The sequence below is a fragment of the Neodiprion fabricii genome, chromosome 5 (genome assembly GCF_021155785.1).
Source record: "Neodiprion fabricii isolate iyNeoFabr1 chromosome 5, iyNeoFabr1.1, whole genome shotgun sequence".
NCBI classification, from domain to species: domain Eukaryota; kingdom Metazoa; phylum Arthropoda; class Insecta; order Hymenoptera; family Diprionidae; genus Neodiprion; species Neodiprion fabricii.
Window position 1 is genome coordinate 30,735,825 of NC_060243.1, and position 18,453 is coordinate 30,754,277.

At 35.7% G+C, this 18,453-nt stretch overlaps 2 protein-coding genes and 1 long non-coding RNA gene across 9 annotated transcripts; 1 reads left to right on the top strand and 2 right to left on the bottom strand.

Annotated features, from left to right (window-relative positions):
* Window positions 1–1,122: 1,122 nt before the first annotated feature.
* LOC124182878 (protein lap1) lies at window positions 1,123–11,475 on the bottom strand. 6 transcript variants are annotated; one of them, XM_046570650.1, is made up of 12 exons: window positions 11,322–11,475; window positions 11,163–11,256; window positions 10,556–10,828; window positions 10,309–10,444; window positions 9,883–10,172; window positions 9,017–9,728; window positions 8,554–8,744; window positions 8,354–8,467; window positions 7,323–7,776; window positions 6,236–7,152; window positions 6,065–6,136; window positions 5,000–5,768 (listed from the first exon to the last, which is right to left on the bottom strand). In XM_046570650.1, the coding sequence occupies exons 3-12, from the start codon at window positions 10,709–10,711 to the stop codon at window positions 5,592–5,594; spliced, it is 3,219 nt and encodes a 1,072-aa protein (XP_046426606.1). In that variant the 5' UTR covers window positions 10,712–10,828; window positions 11,163–11,256; window positions 11,322–11,475; the 3' UTR covers window positions 5,000–5,591. The 6 variants fall into 6 exon arrangements, with proteins under 6 accessions (XP_046426610.1, XP_046426606.1, XP_046426609.1 ...); XM_046570654.1 differs by lacking the exon at window positions 5,000–5,768 and adding an exon at window positions 1,123–2,812 and having other exon boundaries at window positions 11,163–11,475; XM_046570653.1 differs by lacking the exon at window positions 11,163–11,256 and having other exon boundaries at window positions 10,556–10,796.
* An 890-nt stretch (window positions 11,476–12,365) lies between these two features.
* LOC124182882 (sensory neuron membrane protein 1-like) lies at window positions 12,366–17,431 on the bottom strand. 2 transcript variants are annotated; one of them, XM_046570662.1, is made up of 9 exons: window positions 17,300–17,431; window positions 16,738–16,858; window positions 15,363–15,520; window positions 15,020–15,219; window positions 14,657–14,859; window positions 14,338–14,593; window positions 14,017–14,228; window positions 13,682–13,908; window positions 12,366–13,586 (listed from the first exon to the last, which is right to left on the bottom strand). In XM_046570662.1, the coding sequence occupies exons 2-9, from the start codon at window positions 16,840–16,842 to the stop codon at window positions 13,358–13,360; spliced, it is 1,590 nt and encodes a 529-aa protein (XP_046426618.1). In that variant the 5' UTR covers window positions 16,843–16,858; window positions 17,300–17,431; the 3' UTR covers window positions 12,366–13,357. The 2 variants fall into 2 exon arrangements, with proteins under 2 accessions (XP_046426618.1, XP_046426619.1); XM_046570663.1 differs by lacking the exons at window positions 16,738–16,858; window positions 17,300–17,431 and adding an exon at window positions 15,653–15,724.
* On the top strand, window positions 16,156–17,770 carry LOC124182891. The gene is made up of 3 exons (XR_006870882.1): window positions 16,156–16,605; window positions 17,331–17,408; window positions 17,706–17,770. It is a non-coding gene; the product is annotated as an uncharacterized LOC124182891 (long non-coding RNA).
* Window positions 17,771–18,453: the final 683 nt, after the last annotated feature.

An 18,453-nucleotide genomic window follows, 5' to 3' on the forward strand; every position in this document is an offset into this window, starting at 1 on the left:
TCGCAAAAAAAAGCAATACGTTGAATATATTTTGTTTGTTTATAACAAAAAGATCGATCTATTTTTCTTTGGATCAATCGATATTTTCAGTTCGAAACATCACTGAATCCTAAATTTTTTTTTTTGTATGTTCGCTTTGAAAAAGTAAAATGTTCTTGGGTTTTTGTTGCAATATTAATGGAAATACTCAAATCGTGCACACCGTTAATAGATAAGAGATGAATAAATCCAGATGCCAAATTTTGCATTGATCCGTTGTGGAGTTTCTTCAGCAGTGAATTAGAAAATGGTGATAAATTTAGTGAAAAAAAAAAAAAAGTAAATCCCACCTTAATGATTTATTTTCTTTTTATATGAATAATACTTGTTAAATACAATTTTCATTGTAATACTTTGTGCTTTAGCCGTGCAGAATATGGCAAAGATTACAACGAAGTTGCTGCCGTTTGATTTTCATAATCAATTATCAATCCACAACCAAATGATCATTATTTTCAAGAATTCATATTGTAAAGCTAGTGTTTTTAAAGAAAAAAAAAAAAAAAAAAAAAAAAAAAAAATAATGATAGAACTAATAAACTAGACAAAAAAATGCATACCTGCATAAATAAAATGATCAAACAATGTATAAAGAAACAATAAATACAATTTGTCCGTCAGAGGGCTGACGAAGAGAGTAAAAAAAGAAACTAAAACTAAAAAAAAAAAAATAAAAAAATAAAAATAAAAAATAAAATCACTAATAAAAGTCGGACAAAGTATTGGAATCTAATTAAAGAAATGTTTAAAAATAATATTTACTACGCAACAGGTTAATGCAATTCTACGAGTTTTAGATTCCATTAATTTGTCAGTCAAGGCTTCCTTACTTTTTATTTAACAATAATATTTATAGTATAATTGTGTTTGGCTCATTAATATGTTTGTGCGAGCTAAGGGTGTACATAATTTTTTGTCCGTTGGATACAGTTTTCAACAACAACTGTAAATCAGCTGTAGAAAATGGTCAATAGAAAACGACACGCGAACTAAGGCATGTGCAAAAAGTTGAATTACGTAGTTTATATTTCTGAAAATTCGGCTGAACAAGGTGAAATTTTTTTTTTTTTTTTTTTTTTTTTTCGAATTGTAAAAGAAAAAAATTTACTGAACCCACATAACCGAAAAAATGTCCTTGTTTCTTTCTCAGGCCTTTCCGTGAACTCAAAACGGTTCAGAAATTGATTATAACGAAAAAATTTATTCAACCTTGGTTATTTATAGAACATGCATTATGATATTAATTTTCTTCATCAATTATAATTTTAACGACCTTCTCCTGCATTGATCCGTAATTTTCTTCACCGATTAAAACGTAGGTCTGTGATCCGCGACGATCATCAGATGCAGAACGACCAGTGCAATAGGAATTACGAGATATTATTTATTTATAAATGGACTATAACTATAATAATTATTATTAATTATTCTTATTACTAATTTTATTAGTGTCATCATTAATTATACTATACATATCTATATATCAGTATCAACGACAAAGTGAAATTATTTATTGCTCTTATTTGACGTGGTTGAAACTTTTGGTAAGCTAATTTTCTTTTAAATTCGCTTCTTAGAAAATTATATTCATTTACCTTAAAGCTTTTATTTGCCTTTCAGTACATTTAATCGTTAAAGAAGACGTGAAACGGAAGAGCAGGTATTACGGTATCGTATGGTATGTTGTATCGAGTGACGTAGGTAAGCGTTGAGTAAGATTTGCACTGGTCGATCTGTAGCCCTTGAATTTTCTTCATTTTTCTATCCACACATAGATATATATATAACTGTCTACCTTAGACCTGAGTATATATATATATATTTCTTCATTTATTTTTTTACACATGCGTATATGTATGTATGCATGTATATATATATATATATATATACACACACACACACAACACATGTGTAAATGCGTGTTTATGTATATAGATATTTGTTTACATTTATAATGTACATATAATCTAAGGCTAGATATCCAATCACAAGAGTTTGGCAGTCGTGAAATCAGATTCTGACAACACACAGACAACTTCCGTAGGTTTGTAAATTTTAATTAAAAGTTTCAAGTTTCATACGAAAGGTAAACCGATGGCGGAAACTGTTTATACGAAAATAAATCTACGTATGGCTTGATATGGCTTCGAAGAAACAAGATCAAAGAAATTAGTGGGAGTGAAAATAAAAAAAAATTGAAGGAAAAAAAAAATAAAAAAATAATTTAATTTTATACAATGCGATCACTTAGTAGTTGGTAATAATAATAATAATTATTATAATAATAATAGTAATAATATTGTAATAATAAATATGGAAAGTCAGAAGGTTCGTGTGTTGTTCAGATACAGATAACAATATAAGTATTATATGTATTATATACGTAAAGGGAAATTTATTTCATTTCACTGGAAATAGTTTTGAAAATGACAGGGGAAAAATTATACGATACCTACAGATTGGCAATCGTGTCGTTCAGCGATTTGATGAAATGCGACAAATTCCCCCCTATATGTAATTAGAAAATATATCTAACGTTGAATTTGTTTTTTTTTGTTTTGTTTTTTTTTGTAGTTTTTGAATTCTTCATCGATTACACCATGAAAATTGATGATTTTTGTTTAATATAGGTATGTATGTTCCTATTATTTTATTTTATTTCCTATTATTTTGTTTCATTTTTAGCTTTGTTTTAAATATAGTGCCGAAATTGCGACAACGTAGCTAGTGTTTAATATCAATATTCCCAGCCACCCCCGGCAGTTGGAGTTTCCTAAAAAATTCATTTTGATTGCCACTGATTTGATATGGGTATTATTGAATAATTTTTTTTTTTTTTTTAATTATTCTTGTTCATACAGAACAACAACAACAAGAAGAGCAGCAGCAACAACAACAACAACAACAACAGCGTCATTATGTCAACAGAGGTTACAAACAACAATTAAAGCGTGTAATTTGGAAAGGTGAGACATTGATTTTCGATAGATAAGACAGATGGAAGTATTACGGGCAGAGGGAGGAAAAGAAAGAATGAACGAATGTATAGAGGAATAAATAAAAATAGAAATATACTTTCGAATAAAAAATGTCTGTAATTTCTTTCAGTCGCACATTTTGGCCTGAAATTTTGTTGCTCGGGGATTTTTGGGATCGCTGATCACGGATCAGTGTAGGGGTTCCGTAATTTCACTTTTCACATTTCCCGCCATCCAAGCATTCTGATTGATTTATTAAACTTTGCAAACCAATCAGAATGCTTGCATGACGGGAAATGTTAAAAGTGAAATTATAGAATTTGATGGTTCTAAATCGAAGATGGCGGATCCAATATGGCGGATCAAAAATCGAAAAACGTATTAAATTCGGGGGTTTTTCGGATAACAAGAAGTAACAAAGATGATTTAAAATTGTAAATAAACTGTAATCACGCTAGGACATGGAAAATCTGAGGTGAGATGCCGAGCGTGCCACTGTGACTGAAAGACTGAACTACTAGACATACGCATTATACCGGGACAATCTCTTGAAACTATACATACAATGCGCATGCGCCAAATAATTCAATCTCATTGGTCGGTGAAATCGCCTCGCGGCGATGTTTTCGAATAAAGCCAATTTTCAAAGAGCATTAGCATTAACTTTCCGAGTCACTATGTCGACTGTTTGAGATTCTAACCTTAAAAATTCGTATAAACTACATCGACGCCAGAAACAGGGTTTGACAGCTGAAACTCGGAGTGGCCAGCCTGCCCGTGCAGCCGATAAAACACGCGCATGCGCATTGTATGTATAGTTTCAAGAGATTGTCCCGGTATGTGTAACTGCCGTGATTGGCCTGAGCTGCTCTTTACGTTCATAGCTAATATCACCTACATATACAAGAATATTGAATTTCTTCTTCTTTCTTTTTTTTTTTTTTCACTAACAACGAGAGACATACGTGTACAATATATAATAATATATAGCTGCTACAAAATACTTGTCAAAAAGTTATAAGTCAGTCTGTTTCAGTTGGAGAGATTGTGGAAAATTTTGACGTCGTATGGTTCAAGTTTTACCGTAGAAATATACGCATAGGAAAAGATTGATTCGCGTATTCTTACAGTGTGGAGCGCATACGGTTAATTACCGGACTACTAAAAACAAGAAAAGAAAAAAATTTAGAAAATCATGTCCTTTGACTGCTTCATTAAACTTGTAATTTATGTATAAGAGATGAAAGATCATGATCAGTAATTTCTTTTTCTTTTTTTGTAATCCTTAGAGTAACAATCACTTCTAAATTCTTAATACCATTGTATAGTACCATCGTTTAACGTTATTTAAACAGAGAACTGTTTCTCCGATCTGTAAGACCTTGTTTTTTTTCTTTCCCCTTAAACTCAATGTCTCGAAACGAGATAATTTACCCCCAGATTAATGTACAATTAATAGGGACAATAAATATTAAATTTTCATTTAATATGTTGATTAATATAACCAAAATAAGATCGTACTACGAAGATATGAATTTGAAATCCCAAAATCATTTGAAAGAAAGAAGAAAAAGATTAGAACTGAAATTAAGGTAAGAAAAGTTAAGTAACGACTCTACATATGTATGTATACATACATATAAAGCATTGTGGAAGCAACTTAAAAAGTATTGAGCAAAAATATTTAGTGGTTTTAAGAAAACGGTCGCTACGCATTATTAATTCCACTCCACGATTTTAAATAACTTCAATAAAATCTTGCTGACTATTAAAAGTTATTTATCAATAATATTATCATCATTATTGTTATATTGTTAAAAGTACGGCACATCGAAGAATCTTGTTGGTTTTCTTTTGTTTGTTGTTTTGTTTTTTCTTGTAACTACACCACAGTACATGTACTTTGTATAACTATACCATGTATAGTTAGTATACAAATTTTATTAATAAATACTATTTTACTTGTTTTCGAATATGTTTCATCCCTCGTTTTGCTTTGTTTTTGACGTTTTCTTTTTTTTTTTCTCCTTGCGTTTACGTTTTTAATAGCACATCTGGCACATTATTTTCCCTACAGTGAGATTTGACAAGAAGAAGAATTTGACAACGATTTATCTAATACCGATTCCACGAAATCTATCTCTTATCGCTTGGGAAATTTCAATAAGAGGGGGAAAGCAACGCTTCTTTGTCAATAAATAAATAATAAAATAACTAAAAAAGAGTAAAAAAAAGAAAGAAAGTAATGCAATTCTGTATGAATACAAAACGTCATTACTCGACGAATTATTTCAACATTTGACCAGATGAGATTAGAAACTGGATACAGAAGACGTAGGGTGTGCGTTTTGTTCTGTCGTACATATAACCGGACAATGGAATAAAATATAAACCGATCGATCAGCAGATATAGTAAATTCTAAAATAAAATATAACAACGTAATAGCTATTCAGTCTAGACGGAGATGCGATTCGGTTCTCGAAATACTATGAATATCTTCTTCACTTTTTAAATTCTTTTTTTCTTTTTTTTTTAAATAGCTAACAACAACTACACAAAAGGAAGTCAGTTCCTCATTGATGCCTGCTAATCATCATGGAAACAACGGGATTTGTAGCTCTCAAAACAGACACAGCTTTGTCGTGATCCATTTTAGTAAAGTCAACTCCGTCCACTTCTAAGATTTTATCTCCAGGTCGAAGCGTGCCTTGAGCCGGCCCATCAGGATTTACTTTTGTCACTATAATACCCTGAAGTTCAAATTTAACCAGAATAAAATTTGTCGTCGCCTGAGTCGACGGTAAGAAGTTTTTTATTAATTTTTTGTTTATCAATTTCTTCTCAGCTAACATTACGTTTCATCTCAATATCTTTCGACCGTTTCACAGTGATGTTGGAAAAAAAAAAAAATCAGAATCTTTATCAGCAACAAGTACACATTGCAGGAATAGAAAAGCACGTTTGAAAATGAAAGAACAAAAATTTCTCCCACTTTACAGCCCGTTTATAGAGAAACAAACATTGGACAGTGGTTGAGATTACTTACCGTTTCAGCCCCAGCCACACCGCCAGCGATGCTAAATCCGAGACCAGGATTTTTTCTCACTTGTACTGGGAACTGAAACCGATTAATAAAACAAGCGGTACAACGTGTGCGTATTTTTTCAACTCCGATTCACGGCAAGCACTGATTAAAAGATGCAAGTGTATTACTTACGACGTTAGCATTTTTGTGAGGTCCGAACATCCACTTCAGTCTGGGCTTCCTTTCAGGGCTTGGCGAGTTGGTCAAAGTTGGAATTTTTGATTTAGCATTAATTGACGCGTTTGCATTGTCGAATGACTTCGACGTCGCCGTAGATGTGTTCCGCCCAGAGATGATTGTATCATTTTGTATTTTCACAGCACATTTATTACTAACTGGCAAATTGTCGTCCAGTGTATATATTAAACTATGATTATTTTCTAAATTGTCGTTTCTCTTGTCCAAAGATTTCACATCATCCTTAAGATTATTACTCGAATTACTTTTCATCGAATATTTATCCATCAACTGTTGATCAATTTCGTTCACATTACGACTCTCCGACTCGTTTTTGCCCGACGATAAACCATTATCAAACTTTTTACTGCTCGCGACAGGTTTCGTGCGCGAGGAAAGAGGTACTCTGTATTTTTTTCCTGTTATAGGCGACGTCGGTGTAGATGACAAACTCAATGACTTGTAGCTGTCGTTAGTTTCCACAGAGTTCGTATATTTGTTGAGAGAATCGTCGTCGAAATATTTCTGTTTCAATATCGGTATCTTACTGGGCCTCAAACTTTGATCATTCTCCGACAATAGGTCAGAGCTATTCAAAGTTTCTTCAATTTCAACAAGTGGATTGTCCACTGTGTCGACGGAGACTCTCTTGTCCATAACAGTCTTCTCTATTATATCAACTTGCATTTCCGCTAATTCATTGGCGTAAATTGCCGCGTTAGTATTGTCATTTTTTGAACGGTTAAAACTTTTCTCTTTACCCGGACTGGTTATTGCTTTATTATTTTGATTTACTAGGTTTAAGGGTTGATCGAATTTCAATGAACTTAACGACGACACTTTCGAAGGCAGGATTTGTGGTTCTGTTGTAGCTGAAACAGGAAAAATTTGGAGCAGTTAGCACCATACCTGTTACAACAACAACAACAACAACAACAATAATAATAACAACAACAACAACAACAACAACAACTATAACACCACTAAAATCGAAGAAACTTCAATAAGCTAAAAAAACAAAAACAAAATAACTATCAATCACCATTATTGATTTGCTGAAAAAGCATGGCTTTCTTTGAAAATGCTGCCGCGATGTGATAAGGCGGTGGCAGCGGAGGTACGTCGTTAACTTTGAAACCGTCAATACCAAAATGATTAATGCCTTTGTCTCCGTTGATAGGAGTACTTCTATAAGGTTCGGCAAACTTTTCAGACTCAATTATTTTAGCTATGTTGGCCTTAGAATATTCATCAGGTTTCCAAGTTGAATTAACGTAATCTGCGACTGTTGGCTGCTTTATGTATTCGGAGGAAGGATTTCGAATGCATTTAGCCTCGCGAATATCGGGGCTCTTTTCTTCTGCCAAAACGATTTTGTTCGCTTCATCCGAAGATTCCTCGGAATAAACTCGATTCGCCTCCACTTCGCACGCGTCATTGTTATGATAATGATTGGAAGTACGGGAACCGTCCGGTGTGGATGGCGGGTGAAAATTCTGAAAGCAAAAGAATATTTCATCATTTCGTCAGATGCATGCTTCATTTAAGGCAATATGTACAATTAGACGGCTGAAAGATGGTAACATGGTTTGCTGTGCCCACGATATCTCAAAAAAGCACATTCGATCTACTCCGAATTTGAGAAACAGTATTCTTGGACACTTTATTCTTTCTGCCACAATCCCGTTTGTGTTCACAATCATTATATTATTCGTTATTAAATTTAAAAAGTCGCAAGTTTTTAACGAAACATCAAATTTCAACTTCAAACGGTCACCATCTTGTAGAAAAAGAAAATAACATATATTTCGGTTAGTATCAAAAAGGATAAACTATTCAAGAACACGGTTTCAAATTTTTAAGCAAATCCGTTGAGCAATTTTTGAGATATCGTAGACACAATATGCATAAGATAGAGCTCGTTTTGCTTACATTTGAATAAAACAAACTCCAATCTGTTTGAATAATTGGTTGCCAAGGCATAATTTTTCAAAATCCACCCACTTTTTCAACCATCTACTCATATACCTATACGTATACTCCGTTAATTGAGCCTAAATTTAGACACGCTACCTTGCCTGACGGTGATTGGTGCGGCAAAGAACCAGAATTTGAGAGGATGCTCAAAGATGCAGTTGCCTTGGTGACGATTGCTTCTCTGATGGTAGTTTCTGGTTCCAAATTGCTCTGAAATGAAATTTTGTTCGTTCTGCAATCCTTATTTTTGCATTGCTTAGGACGAACTTTACTCAGTGTGATTAACGCGTCTTCACCTGTTGATTGTAATTGGATTGATGGTGAAGGTTTCTTGCGTGCCTGGCGAGGTTGCGAAGTTCCTTAGGGTAGGGAGTCGGTGCACGATGGAGCTGCCTAGGACCTTCGGATTCCACTTCGGCTGCAAAGCATATTCTGCGCCCCGATCCTGGAACCGTTCCTGTGAGTGGCCCAACCGGTTGTTCCATTTCTGAAATGATTTTATTGGAATATACAACTGCGCAAAAATGCGACACATAAAAACGCTCCTAAAATTCGATGGAGATTGACGTTTGAAGTTTCGAAATAGTAGGATAATTGAAGACAAATATTCATGTACAATTAGCAACATTCTCTCACCATTTCATTCCTTTTCTTCCTCTTCGTCATCGACTAGCCGCATAACAAGTAAAAATGGTGCAAAAATAGAGGAAAATTGATGTTCCAAATATTTTTAAAGTAATGATTGATTGATTTACTAACGTTCGATATCCTGTCGTGGTTTTTGAGGCAGCATGAAGCAGCTGAGAACCATAATGTCCTCTTCGCAGTTGAATTCTTGTTGCAAGGGAACAAGGGGCTGGCTTTGATTGTCGCTGAGCCACAAGGCTTTTAAGCAATTCAAATTCAGCATTGAGACAGGTAAAAATTTAATGCAATTGTTGACTAAATTTAAAACTCTCAACGATGCCAAGTGACCGAGCTCCGGTGGTATCTTGGATAAATTGTTGGATCTCAAGGAGAGGAGAGACAATGCCGAACAGCTGCCGATCTCAGGTGGTAAGGATCTGAGGTAATTATTGTCGGCATTCAAGCAGTGGAGCTTTCTTAAAAGGCCTATCGAAGGTGGCAAGTATTCTAAAAAGTTTTTCGTCACTATCAGCTCTTCCAAGCTAGACATTTGACCAATTTCATCCGGCAAAGCATTCAATTGATTATCATCAATTTTAAGAGTAACTACGGTCTGTAGGTAGCAGAGAGAATCCGGCAGCTGATAAATCTCGTTGGAGGAAAGATTCATGATCGATATATCACGCCACCCTTGAATTTCCGACGGCATTAAGTGCACAGCATTCATCGTACAGTCAAAATGATTCAGTCTGACTAGCTGCTCTATGTTTGTTGGGATTCTACGTATGTCGTTACCATCTATCCAAAGTTCGGTCAGGTTTATCAAGTCCCCAACAACTTCAGGCTGTAAATAATAAGAAATCACTGATTACCTGAATATTTCGGCTCTTTCAATAATAGAATCATTTAAAGCAGTTTAAAATTTTTGCAAAAGGAATTTTTTCCAGACAAAGATGCTTCTGCATTTTCGATATTTAATGTAAGTAATCCATGCTTACCAATTCGGTAAAATCATTATTCCCTATATCCAGTCTCTGCAAATTGACAAGACGACTCATACTTTTGGGCAAAGTCATCATGTTGTTTTCTCTGAGCTCGAGGGTCTTCAATGAGGACAGTCTTCCGAAATTCGCTGGTAAATACTCGATGTAAGCATCGTTTAAGTATAGCTCTCGTAGCCCAACGATATGTGTGATGGCATCAGGAAATCGTTCAAACGGGTTCACGCTAATATCGATAGATTGTAAATTTTTGCATTCCTTAATACTGTCCGGAAGCTCCTTTATCGCTAAAACACAATTTTCAAATCAAACCAAGGAATCAGAAGTCGTTAAGTGTTTAAATTATCCTCTCAATGCTAATACTCTTCAAATTTCCTCTTATCTCATCCGATTCTGATGAATAAAATTCAATAGGAGACTAACTGTTTTTGCTCAAGTCCAAATGTTCCAAATTTATTAAAGATGCTATCGCCGGTGGCAGCGTACCAACTTCGTTATCACTCAGTGACAATACACGCAGTTCATGGCATTGAAATAATGGTCGTGGAAGGTCCTTGATCTGCAACACCAGATAGAAATAGAATCAAGCTATAGTTTGACAATTTCAGTAACATCATGTTTGTTTCTCCCTTTTTAGCTTGTGAATCGTGAGTCGATGCTTTGAACTTACTCTATTTGCATCGAGAAAAAGTTTTTCCAACGTTCTTTCGTAGATGAATACGTCCGGGGGTACGTCATAGAGGTTGCAGTGGTTTAACTGTAGTTCGCAAATATCTTCTTCCTGAGTTCTCAAGCAGGCAGCGCACTGCCACCAAGCACTACCCATTTCGTTAACACTTCAATAAATCGCATCACGCGTTGTTGAAGTATTCACTCTTTGGTACGATCCTCTTTTGTCAGGATTCAGGGTTCTAGTCAAGAATTAAAAGTTGGATGTTCAGTGCTGCAAACAAGTAGAAATGGTAAATAAATAAGGTATACACGATGCGGTGCTAATCCTTTGAGACGTCTCAGAATTTTTATTCATCGTTAAGATTAACGAATGTCAACAATTTAAATTTTCTTGAATGCGATATATAGGAAAAACGAGACATTAATTGAGAAATTAACTCTTTTCTCCGTAATCCAAGATTTTACATACAAATCGTATACAGACGACGGTATTTTTGGCACTATGAATAATTGTTTGGAGCGTATGGTAAATGCGGTGTATCCAGCAATTCGGTTTGGATGAAGTATAATTGATCAGCAGCTAGTGGAATCAGAGTGCTACTCACACTTGTCGTTACAACATTGATATTGATTTGCAGTACAAGCTTCAGGTGTCGAATGAATGAATTGGCGTCAAACAAACCAAGCGGAACGCACACACTATATATTGGTTAAAAAATGGATTTCGATTTATACACGCTCACATGATTTCGTGATTCACATACATTTTAAGTATTAAACTTATGGGGTCTGCCTTGTGTTTATCATCTCACACCGCGCTGTAAATAATTTTTTGTATGTTGCTGCATTTTAGCCTTGATATGCAAGCCCCGAATCGCTGGATGCATACATACGTGCATGTGCTTATGTGTCGCTTAGCTTATTGTTAGTGCACAACTTCACGGCCTTACACACACGGTCTGAACTCCGCGGGGGGGGGGGGGCACGATTTCGTTGTTCACCTTAAAGCCGTTAGGATTGCTGCAATCGAGCTAGCGTTCACTGAAAGCCAGCCACAGGTATCACAGGTTGAAACAAGTAAAAGGGCACGACGGGCATGGGGATAATGGCAGTGCCCTACACTTACCGATTCGCATATGGGGGTTTAAGATGTTAATTGAGACGGTACGGTAAGAAATTCCTTTACCGCCGACGAATCAAATTTGGCTGGCTGTTTTTACCAATCTTCAGTCACCGGCCACAGCAAGAATTCGCGGTTTTTAACTTGAATCGTATCAACGAACGCACGTGGTGACTATTAACGACATTACTCAGTAATGCAAAATCGATTGAACTATAATCAAACAGATTAATTCTGATGTTCGACAATCCGAAATTCTCGAGAAAATGTAGAGCATGATGCGAAAATCTATCCGAATTAATCAGTGAATATGATCGGAATATTTCTTAAAGTATTGATATAGATTCGACGATAAAAAAAAAAAAGAAATCAATAGAAAATGGTGAAATCGCTAAATCTACGTTCGTTAAGCATTGAACTAATTCACTTCCAGTGAATTGAAATTTGTGCAAAACGATACTGTTTATTACAGATTGGATGAGATTTAAATTGCATATTAATATTTCAAATATAACAATTAAACATATATTCTGAACAATATAGCGATTAATTTGGATTGATTTTCATAATTTCGAAATGGTAGCAATCAAAATGAATCTGTGTTCATACGACTTCATCTTATTTCATTTACTGAGCACTCTTTTCTCGAACCGCCATTTTCTGCAATAATAAAACAGTAACAGAAAAAAAAATTCCATCACAATTTTATTTCGAATCGGAAATAACACTATCAGGAATACTTAAATATATCAGCACAAACCGAGTAACACTTACAATGAATTAAGCAAAAAATACATGCTATTTAAGTAAGAGCTTCTTATTTACTTTTAATTATTTTTTTTAGTTCGTAGACATAAAACTAATTATTCTTTACTGTAAAATTTAACCGTGTAACGTATTTCTGCAAGATGTGATAATAGATTTAAAACTTCAACGGCAGCAGCGTCGGAACAAGTATACTGCATATACACATATTCTAATTATTATGTAAACGAAAAATGAATCCAAAAATTTGGACTTAAGTCTGGTTTCTTAATTTCAAGATCGGCCCGTAGCAAAATATTGACCACATTGCGTATGAGATCGCACAATATTTATAATTATAATTATATTTATCGGCCCCTATCTAGACCCATATCCGTATAATGCATGCATATTTATACTCGAGTAAGAATTAAATCGATAATAGCACAACACAATCGATAATTCATATATTAGAATTAGGACCCAACATATCGGAAGATGCCACTTATGGCGGCGGAAAATAAACCACTTCAAAAGAGTTCTGGTTAGTTAAAATATTAGAAATGGATACTTTATCATGATATTTCTCACTCCAAATGTATTTCAATGTAATAAAATAACTGCCTAATAAATTATATGAATTTTTACTTGGCTTAGATGTTCATTGTATTCATCTAGAACAATTGACCGATTAGAGTTTTGTCTGCACCTTGTTGCTTATCTACGCTTATGTGTATGTGGGATCCCAATCGCTTCAGACAATATATATACCGCGCCACAAGAAGTTTTTTTCCAAGCCAATTTCTCAAAGGTCGTAAAAACGATTACGCACTTTACGTACGGAACGCAGGCAAAAAAAGACGCGTAACCATACTAGTGTTACATAAAAGATACTTTTCGTGCTTAGAACTGCACGAGTTCGACAGAATGTCGTTACTAATTTCGGTCGTCGATGGACGCCGGAACGGCGGCGGGTTGCAGCGTAGAAATATTCACGGGCCATTTTTTGACGTCCGCACTGTTCTTTGAGCTGTCTGTCGAGCCAGGAGCTGGTGCAACGGGAGTTATTTCAAGCTTTTTTTCAAGTTGACGTCGCTTAAATTCAAGCCCTCCAGCGGCTCCGCCGAGAGCCAGACCCCCAAGTAGAAGGATCCACTTGAAACAGCTGAAACGTACAGATTTCGAATTTGTATCCGATTATTTCGAATGAAGTCATTACAGTGATTTGAGTTCTAAGAAATATATCAGACTCGCAGCTACCTGACGCCGGTAAGCACATGAAAGACGAGCATCACTCTCTTTATTAGATCAGGAGTCAGATCCACATTTTCCTCAATCCAGACCAGTGGCAACAACGCGTAGGGAAAATTCTTCATCAACTTAAACTTCGGAATTGGAAATATGAACATGTTTAACTGAATTCTCTGCCGACTTAATACAGGTGTGCCAGTGAACGGTTCCAATTCGACCACCATTTCGTGGTCCTCCTAAATCGTAATAGCTTGTTAATTTTAGATTTTGTCACACGGCAGTAAAGTGACTAGTTGAAAAAGTGACCAGTATGATAACTCAGACGAATCGAAAAGAAGTCAAACCTTTACGGGATGCAGCCCAGTGACGTTTTCAAGGTAGGACGGATCTCCCAAGTAGAAATGAGGATGCGTCGCAATTATCGGTGCACCTTTGCATGTGTACAAATCAAGCGCCCCCGCCTTCAAGCAATTGTCCGGATTTAAGCAGTAGCACTTCTCCTCGGGAACGGTGCTCTGATCTCCAAGGTCAAACAGATATTGATTCGTCTTAAATCCTGTTGTCAAAAACGACATGAAACTATTGATCCATTGCTATCTTACGATGTTCATTCCAGTTACTACAGTATAGAGTAAATCGACACCGTTCAACGGAACTTTACCTACCCGCCACTTTGGTCGGCTTGGAGAAACGTCCTACCATCTTTCGGCAAAGATCAATACCGAACACAATCATATTCTCATCCTTGTATAACCCTGGGTGAAATATCGTAGAATCGGTACCCTCGAAAGCATTGCACTCATCGCCGTTCCAAACCGTCTGTATCGTCTCGTTCTTGTATTCTACCACGTATCCGATTTTCTTTGGGTCCTTTACTCCTCGAGTGACTTTTACTCTACCCTCCCTAATCGTATCATTGTGCTGGAAATGACATATTCACGTAGAAGAGGTAGAAGAAATATAAAATATAAAATAAACACTCACCTTTCCGAAGAGTGAAAATTTGTACATATCTTCACCAACGACGTGCACATTCCTCGTGTCGCTTTTCATCATCGCACATAACGCAGACCCGGCGAAATCTTTTACCGTACAATCGATCGGTATACCGTTAAACATGATGTCCATGGCTTTCGCCTTCATAAAAATTGAGGTTGGCTTTTTATAAATACTATCCACAGCTTTGGCTGGAATTAGTATCGAACGATTACTAATCTGATTACGCATGATCAAAAGACAAAGTCGAATATCAACGAATTTTTCGTACTAAACGACCGACGTGTTCGTTATATGTATATATGTATATATACATATTTAATTCTTAGAAATTAATTATCAATTTTATACCTGCGATGCTGATCATCTGCGGTTTCTCGATCATCGCGACCAATATCGTACTCAATATCCCGAGGTGTGGATATATAAGCTCCTCATTTCCCGTAAGTCCGTTACTTTCTGACGGCTGAAAATACCAAGTGTTTTTGTAGTTGACTTCCACCGTATCAGCCTCTTCGTCGTCCACTAGATTCAGCTTTTCCTTCCACTCGCTTGATTGAAGAAACCGCAGATAAAAATTGAGCATAAGTATAACACTAATATGATATATTTACGGTATTGCGGATGAAAAAAATTCCCATCGTTTGATTGTTTTTAATACGCGGTTATACGTAAAAGTTCATTACAAACTTACTAGAAAACGTATGGCCCTACTTGCTGCAGGTGCGGTTTTTCCCCGTTCTCGATTCCCTCCGCATTTGTTATATTAAATAGGTAGACCTTGAATACGTAAGGAAATGGAAGTTTTTTCCATAATTCGTGCATATCTGTACCTTCTACCAGCGCTACTTGCTGAAATTGAAAATTAAACGTTATTCAATACTACGTCGAAATTGATTTAAACATGTGGACGTTGTTTGAAATCTGGTTTCAAGAATGCTGGCTTATCACGATGAAAAGCGGAATTTTTTCCGTGGAATATACCGTGTATTTTCGTGGATGCACACCGCGAGATTCGCTCTGAGCAACTCTGCTTTTCATTTGTTAGCAAGCGGCTGATTCGAAACACGGACTTGTTCAGAGTGGACTTGTATCCCGAATTGCCTGCAATTAGGAGTTCCCTGACGCGCATCTACGAAGAGTGAAATTTTGCGATAAATCTACTCTTTTAAAGGTCAAAGGGGAACAAACGACCTCAAATAACTTTTGAAAGAGTAGATGTATCAGAAAATTATAACGGACTTTTTTGGTGGAGCGTTCAATTCCCCACAAAAATACGTTCTGGTCTTATCAATACCTACACTGATGCGTGGATGAGTTACAAAATTTCAAAGTTAAAATAAAAAAAAATTCCCATCTTAATTAAACGGGAAATAGCAAATCGCGATGATACACCTCTAAATATTAATATTAAGAACTCAAACTTTGACACCATTCTTTTTTCGTTATTTGGAACAATGTTTTTGACGTGAGTGTTGAGTGAATGTTAAAAAAAAAAACAGAACAATCGATTGTTTTTATACAGTCTAGTATATACGATGTATAAAGTGCGGTTAAATTTGTAAACCTGATTGCATATTTCCCGTCGAGAATCCACCGGCCAGAGTTTAATTGTCTCGCAGTTTCGTGACTAATGTATTTTTCTGACCTTGTCCAATAACAGGTTTCTTCCCACAGGACAGTCATTTTGCGAATCACGTACATACATTGATTCATACATATAATCCAGTATTATTATACCGCAGCGACAAGATTTATACTATTACCAAACCATTGATTAAGTAGTTATAAGTGTCATGTGGAGATTGGCAATTACATTTTAATATCGTGACACGAGTTGCATCATATATACTTAACAATGCAGTAATATCAAAAGTAACATGACTAGGCTATATTTAGCGGATCGTTCTTCAAGTGATCGATAATTTCGATTACAGGTGAGGAAAACTTTATTTAACGTAAAAATTTAATAACCACATGGCGAAAAATGAGAGATTTAAAAAAAAGGTAAAATTTCACTGAAAGACTGGTTAACGTTAACGTTAAAAAATAATTACATTTGTACTCACCTTACGTAACTGAGACCTAATGAATGGTGGAAAGCTCACCCACGTCAATACAGACACAAAAATCATGACACCTGCGCCAATGCCCAACTTGATTGGTAATCGCATCTTACTGTTGATTTCACTATAAACGCAAACAACAACTTTGTATGCAAGAAAATGATGATCAAGAAAAAAGAAAATTCGAACAAAACCGGAGCTTGGGTTGGACTTGGGAATAATTCTTATCCCGCGTAAAGCTGTCTCATTTATTTTTCAGTTACCACACAATAATGGTAATTTGAAAAAAAAGAGAAATAGAAATTTAGAACGTTTTTTTCAGATCCAATTTGCTGTGAGATATTCCTGCGGCAAAGGAAAATAAAATTGTCTTAAGCTGTTTGGAAATTCTAAAAGAAATAAGTCGTGACGGTAAAATTCGAAGAACAAAAAGAAAAACCTACAACAATTATTAAACCCGCCTCATGTATAAATATTTTATTGCATAAAATTTCTCCAAAGAAATTTAAAGAACGCAGTAAATCACTGCAAATAGGAAATAGTGGATAAGCCAAATTGAAATTACCTAAGAAAGAACCGAACTAATCTCGCTACAGATCTCGGACGACGCAGAGCGCCTTTGATGGACGCTTGAGGATAAATGGTGAAGAACTGTCAGTAACGATGGGCGTCAAGTAAGTGTTTCACACTTCTCATTCCTCTTTGTCAAACGGTAAAGTAAATTTGTTGCATCGCGCAGGCGCTTCGGTAGAATAGTCAACAAAGTTTGCAATGTTTTCGTTACGGCGTCGGACGATATACTTTGTTATAGCCATTTTTTTATTATTTATGATTTGGTTCAGCCATCATATTTAACGATTAATCCTAAATAAAATACGACCTGCAAAAATATTCCAGTCACACGCACATGGAGTCTTGTAATGTTTTAATTCTGGATGGCTTCTTTATGGGGTAAATTTGCAAAATTCCAGTCGAACTTCCGAAACGTACAGTTGACCAGAATCGCAAAATGTCTATCTATCGCCACCTCGGAAGACTGATTTAATTCCGTGACTTTTTGTTACGAACCGAACTACGCATCTCTGAATTAAAAAACTAACTGATCTCATGCTTCGTGAATACTGATATTAACGAGTCTCGATAGCAATGCAAGACCGTCTTCAAGACACGAGATCATATCTTATGGATCCGCGGACGTATCTTGGGTGTTAAATGCGGCTGATATCGAACGATAGTGCTGCAGAAAAGTTTATGAAATATGGATGAACCGGATACCTTATAGCCAAGACGATTATGTGCAATTGGCGGTAGTGATTCGCATATCGGATCGTACGTTTTCTATCTAAGAATAAGTATGTGAGCTTCGACCTGGGTGAACACCAAGTTCTCGGAGTAATGGGAGTAAATGTTCTATCTTATACTCCTCCGTTCCGTACAGAAGATGTCCTGAATTTTTCTGAAGATATGCAATAAATACTTTGCAGATGTTATAAATAAATTATTTCCTACGATTTACAAAATATGACACAGATGTTGGGAAATTTACTGATTCTTTCTGAGAAGGTTCCGATATCCTAGGAAAAACTACTTTGTGAAAACTATACTTTGTAGCAGAACCGATTTTGAGGGGAGAGGGGAAATGAAAAGAGAAAAGGGGTTGTGCAAGATCTTCAAATGAATAAAAATTTTCCACTTCAGGGACTTCAATGGCGGAAATTG

Excerpts from the sequence above, each read along its gene's own strand:
- LOC124182878 (XM_046570653.1), bottom strand. The coding sequence starts at position 10,711 with ATGGGTAGTGCTTGGTGGCAGTGCGCTGCCTGCTTGAGAACTCAGGAA. Across the intron at positions 8,745-9,016 it reads ACCACGACAGGATATCGAAC|AAATGGAACAACCGGTTGGG; the intron begins GTTAGTAAATCA and ends AAATCATTTCAG. Across the intron at positions 8,468-8,553 it reads AATCCAATTACAATCAACAG|AGCAATTTGGAACCAGAAAC; the intron begins GTGAAGACGCGT and ends ATTTCATTTCAG.
- LOC124182882 (XM_046570662.1), bottom strand. The coding sequence starts at position 16,842 with ATGCGATTACCAATCAAGTTGGGCATTGGCGCAGGTGTCATGATTTTT. Across the intron at positions 15,220-15,362 it reads GTAGGGCCATACGTTTTCTA|CGAGTGGAAGGAAAAGCTGA; the intron begins GTAAGTTTGTAA and ends TCTTCAATCAAG. Across the intron at positions 14,229-14,337 it reads CAAGCCGACCAAAGTGGCGG|GATTTAAGACGAATCAATAT; the intron begins GTAGGTAAAGTT and ends TTTTGACAACAG.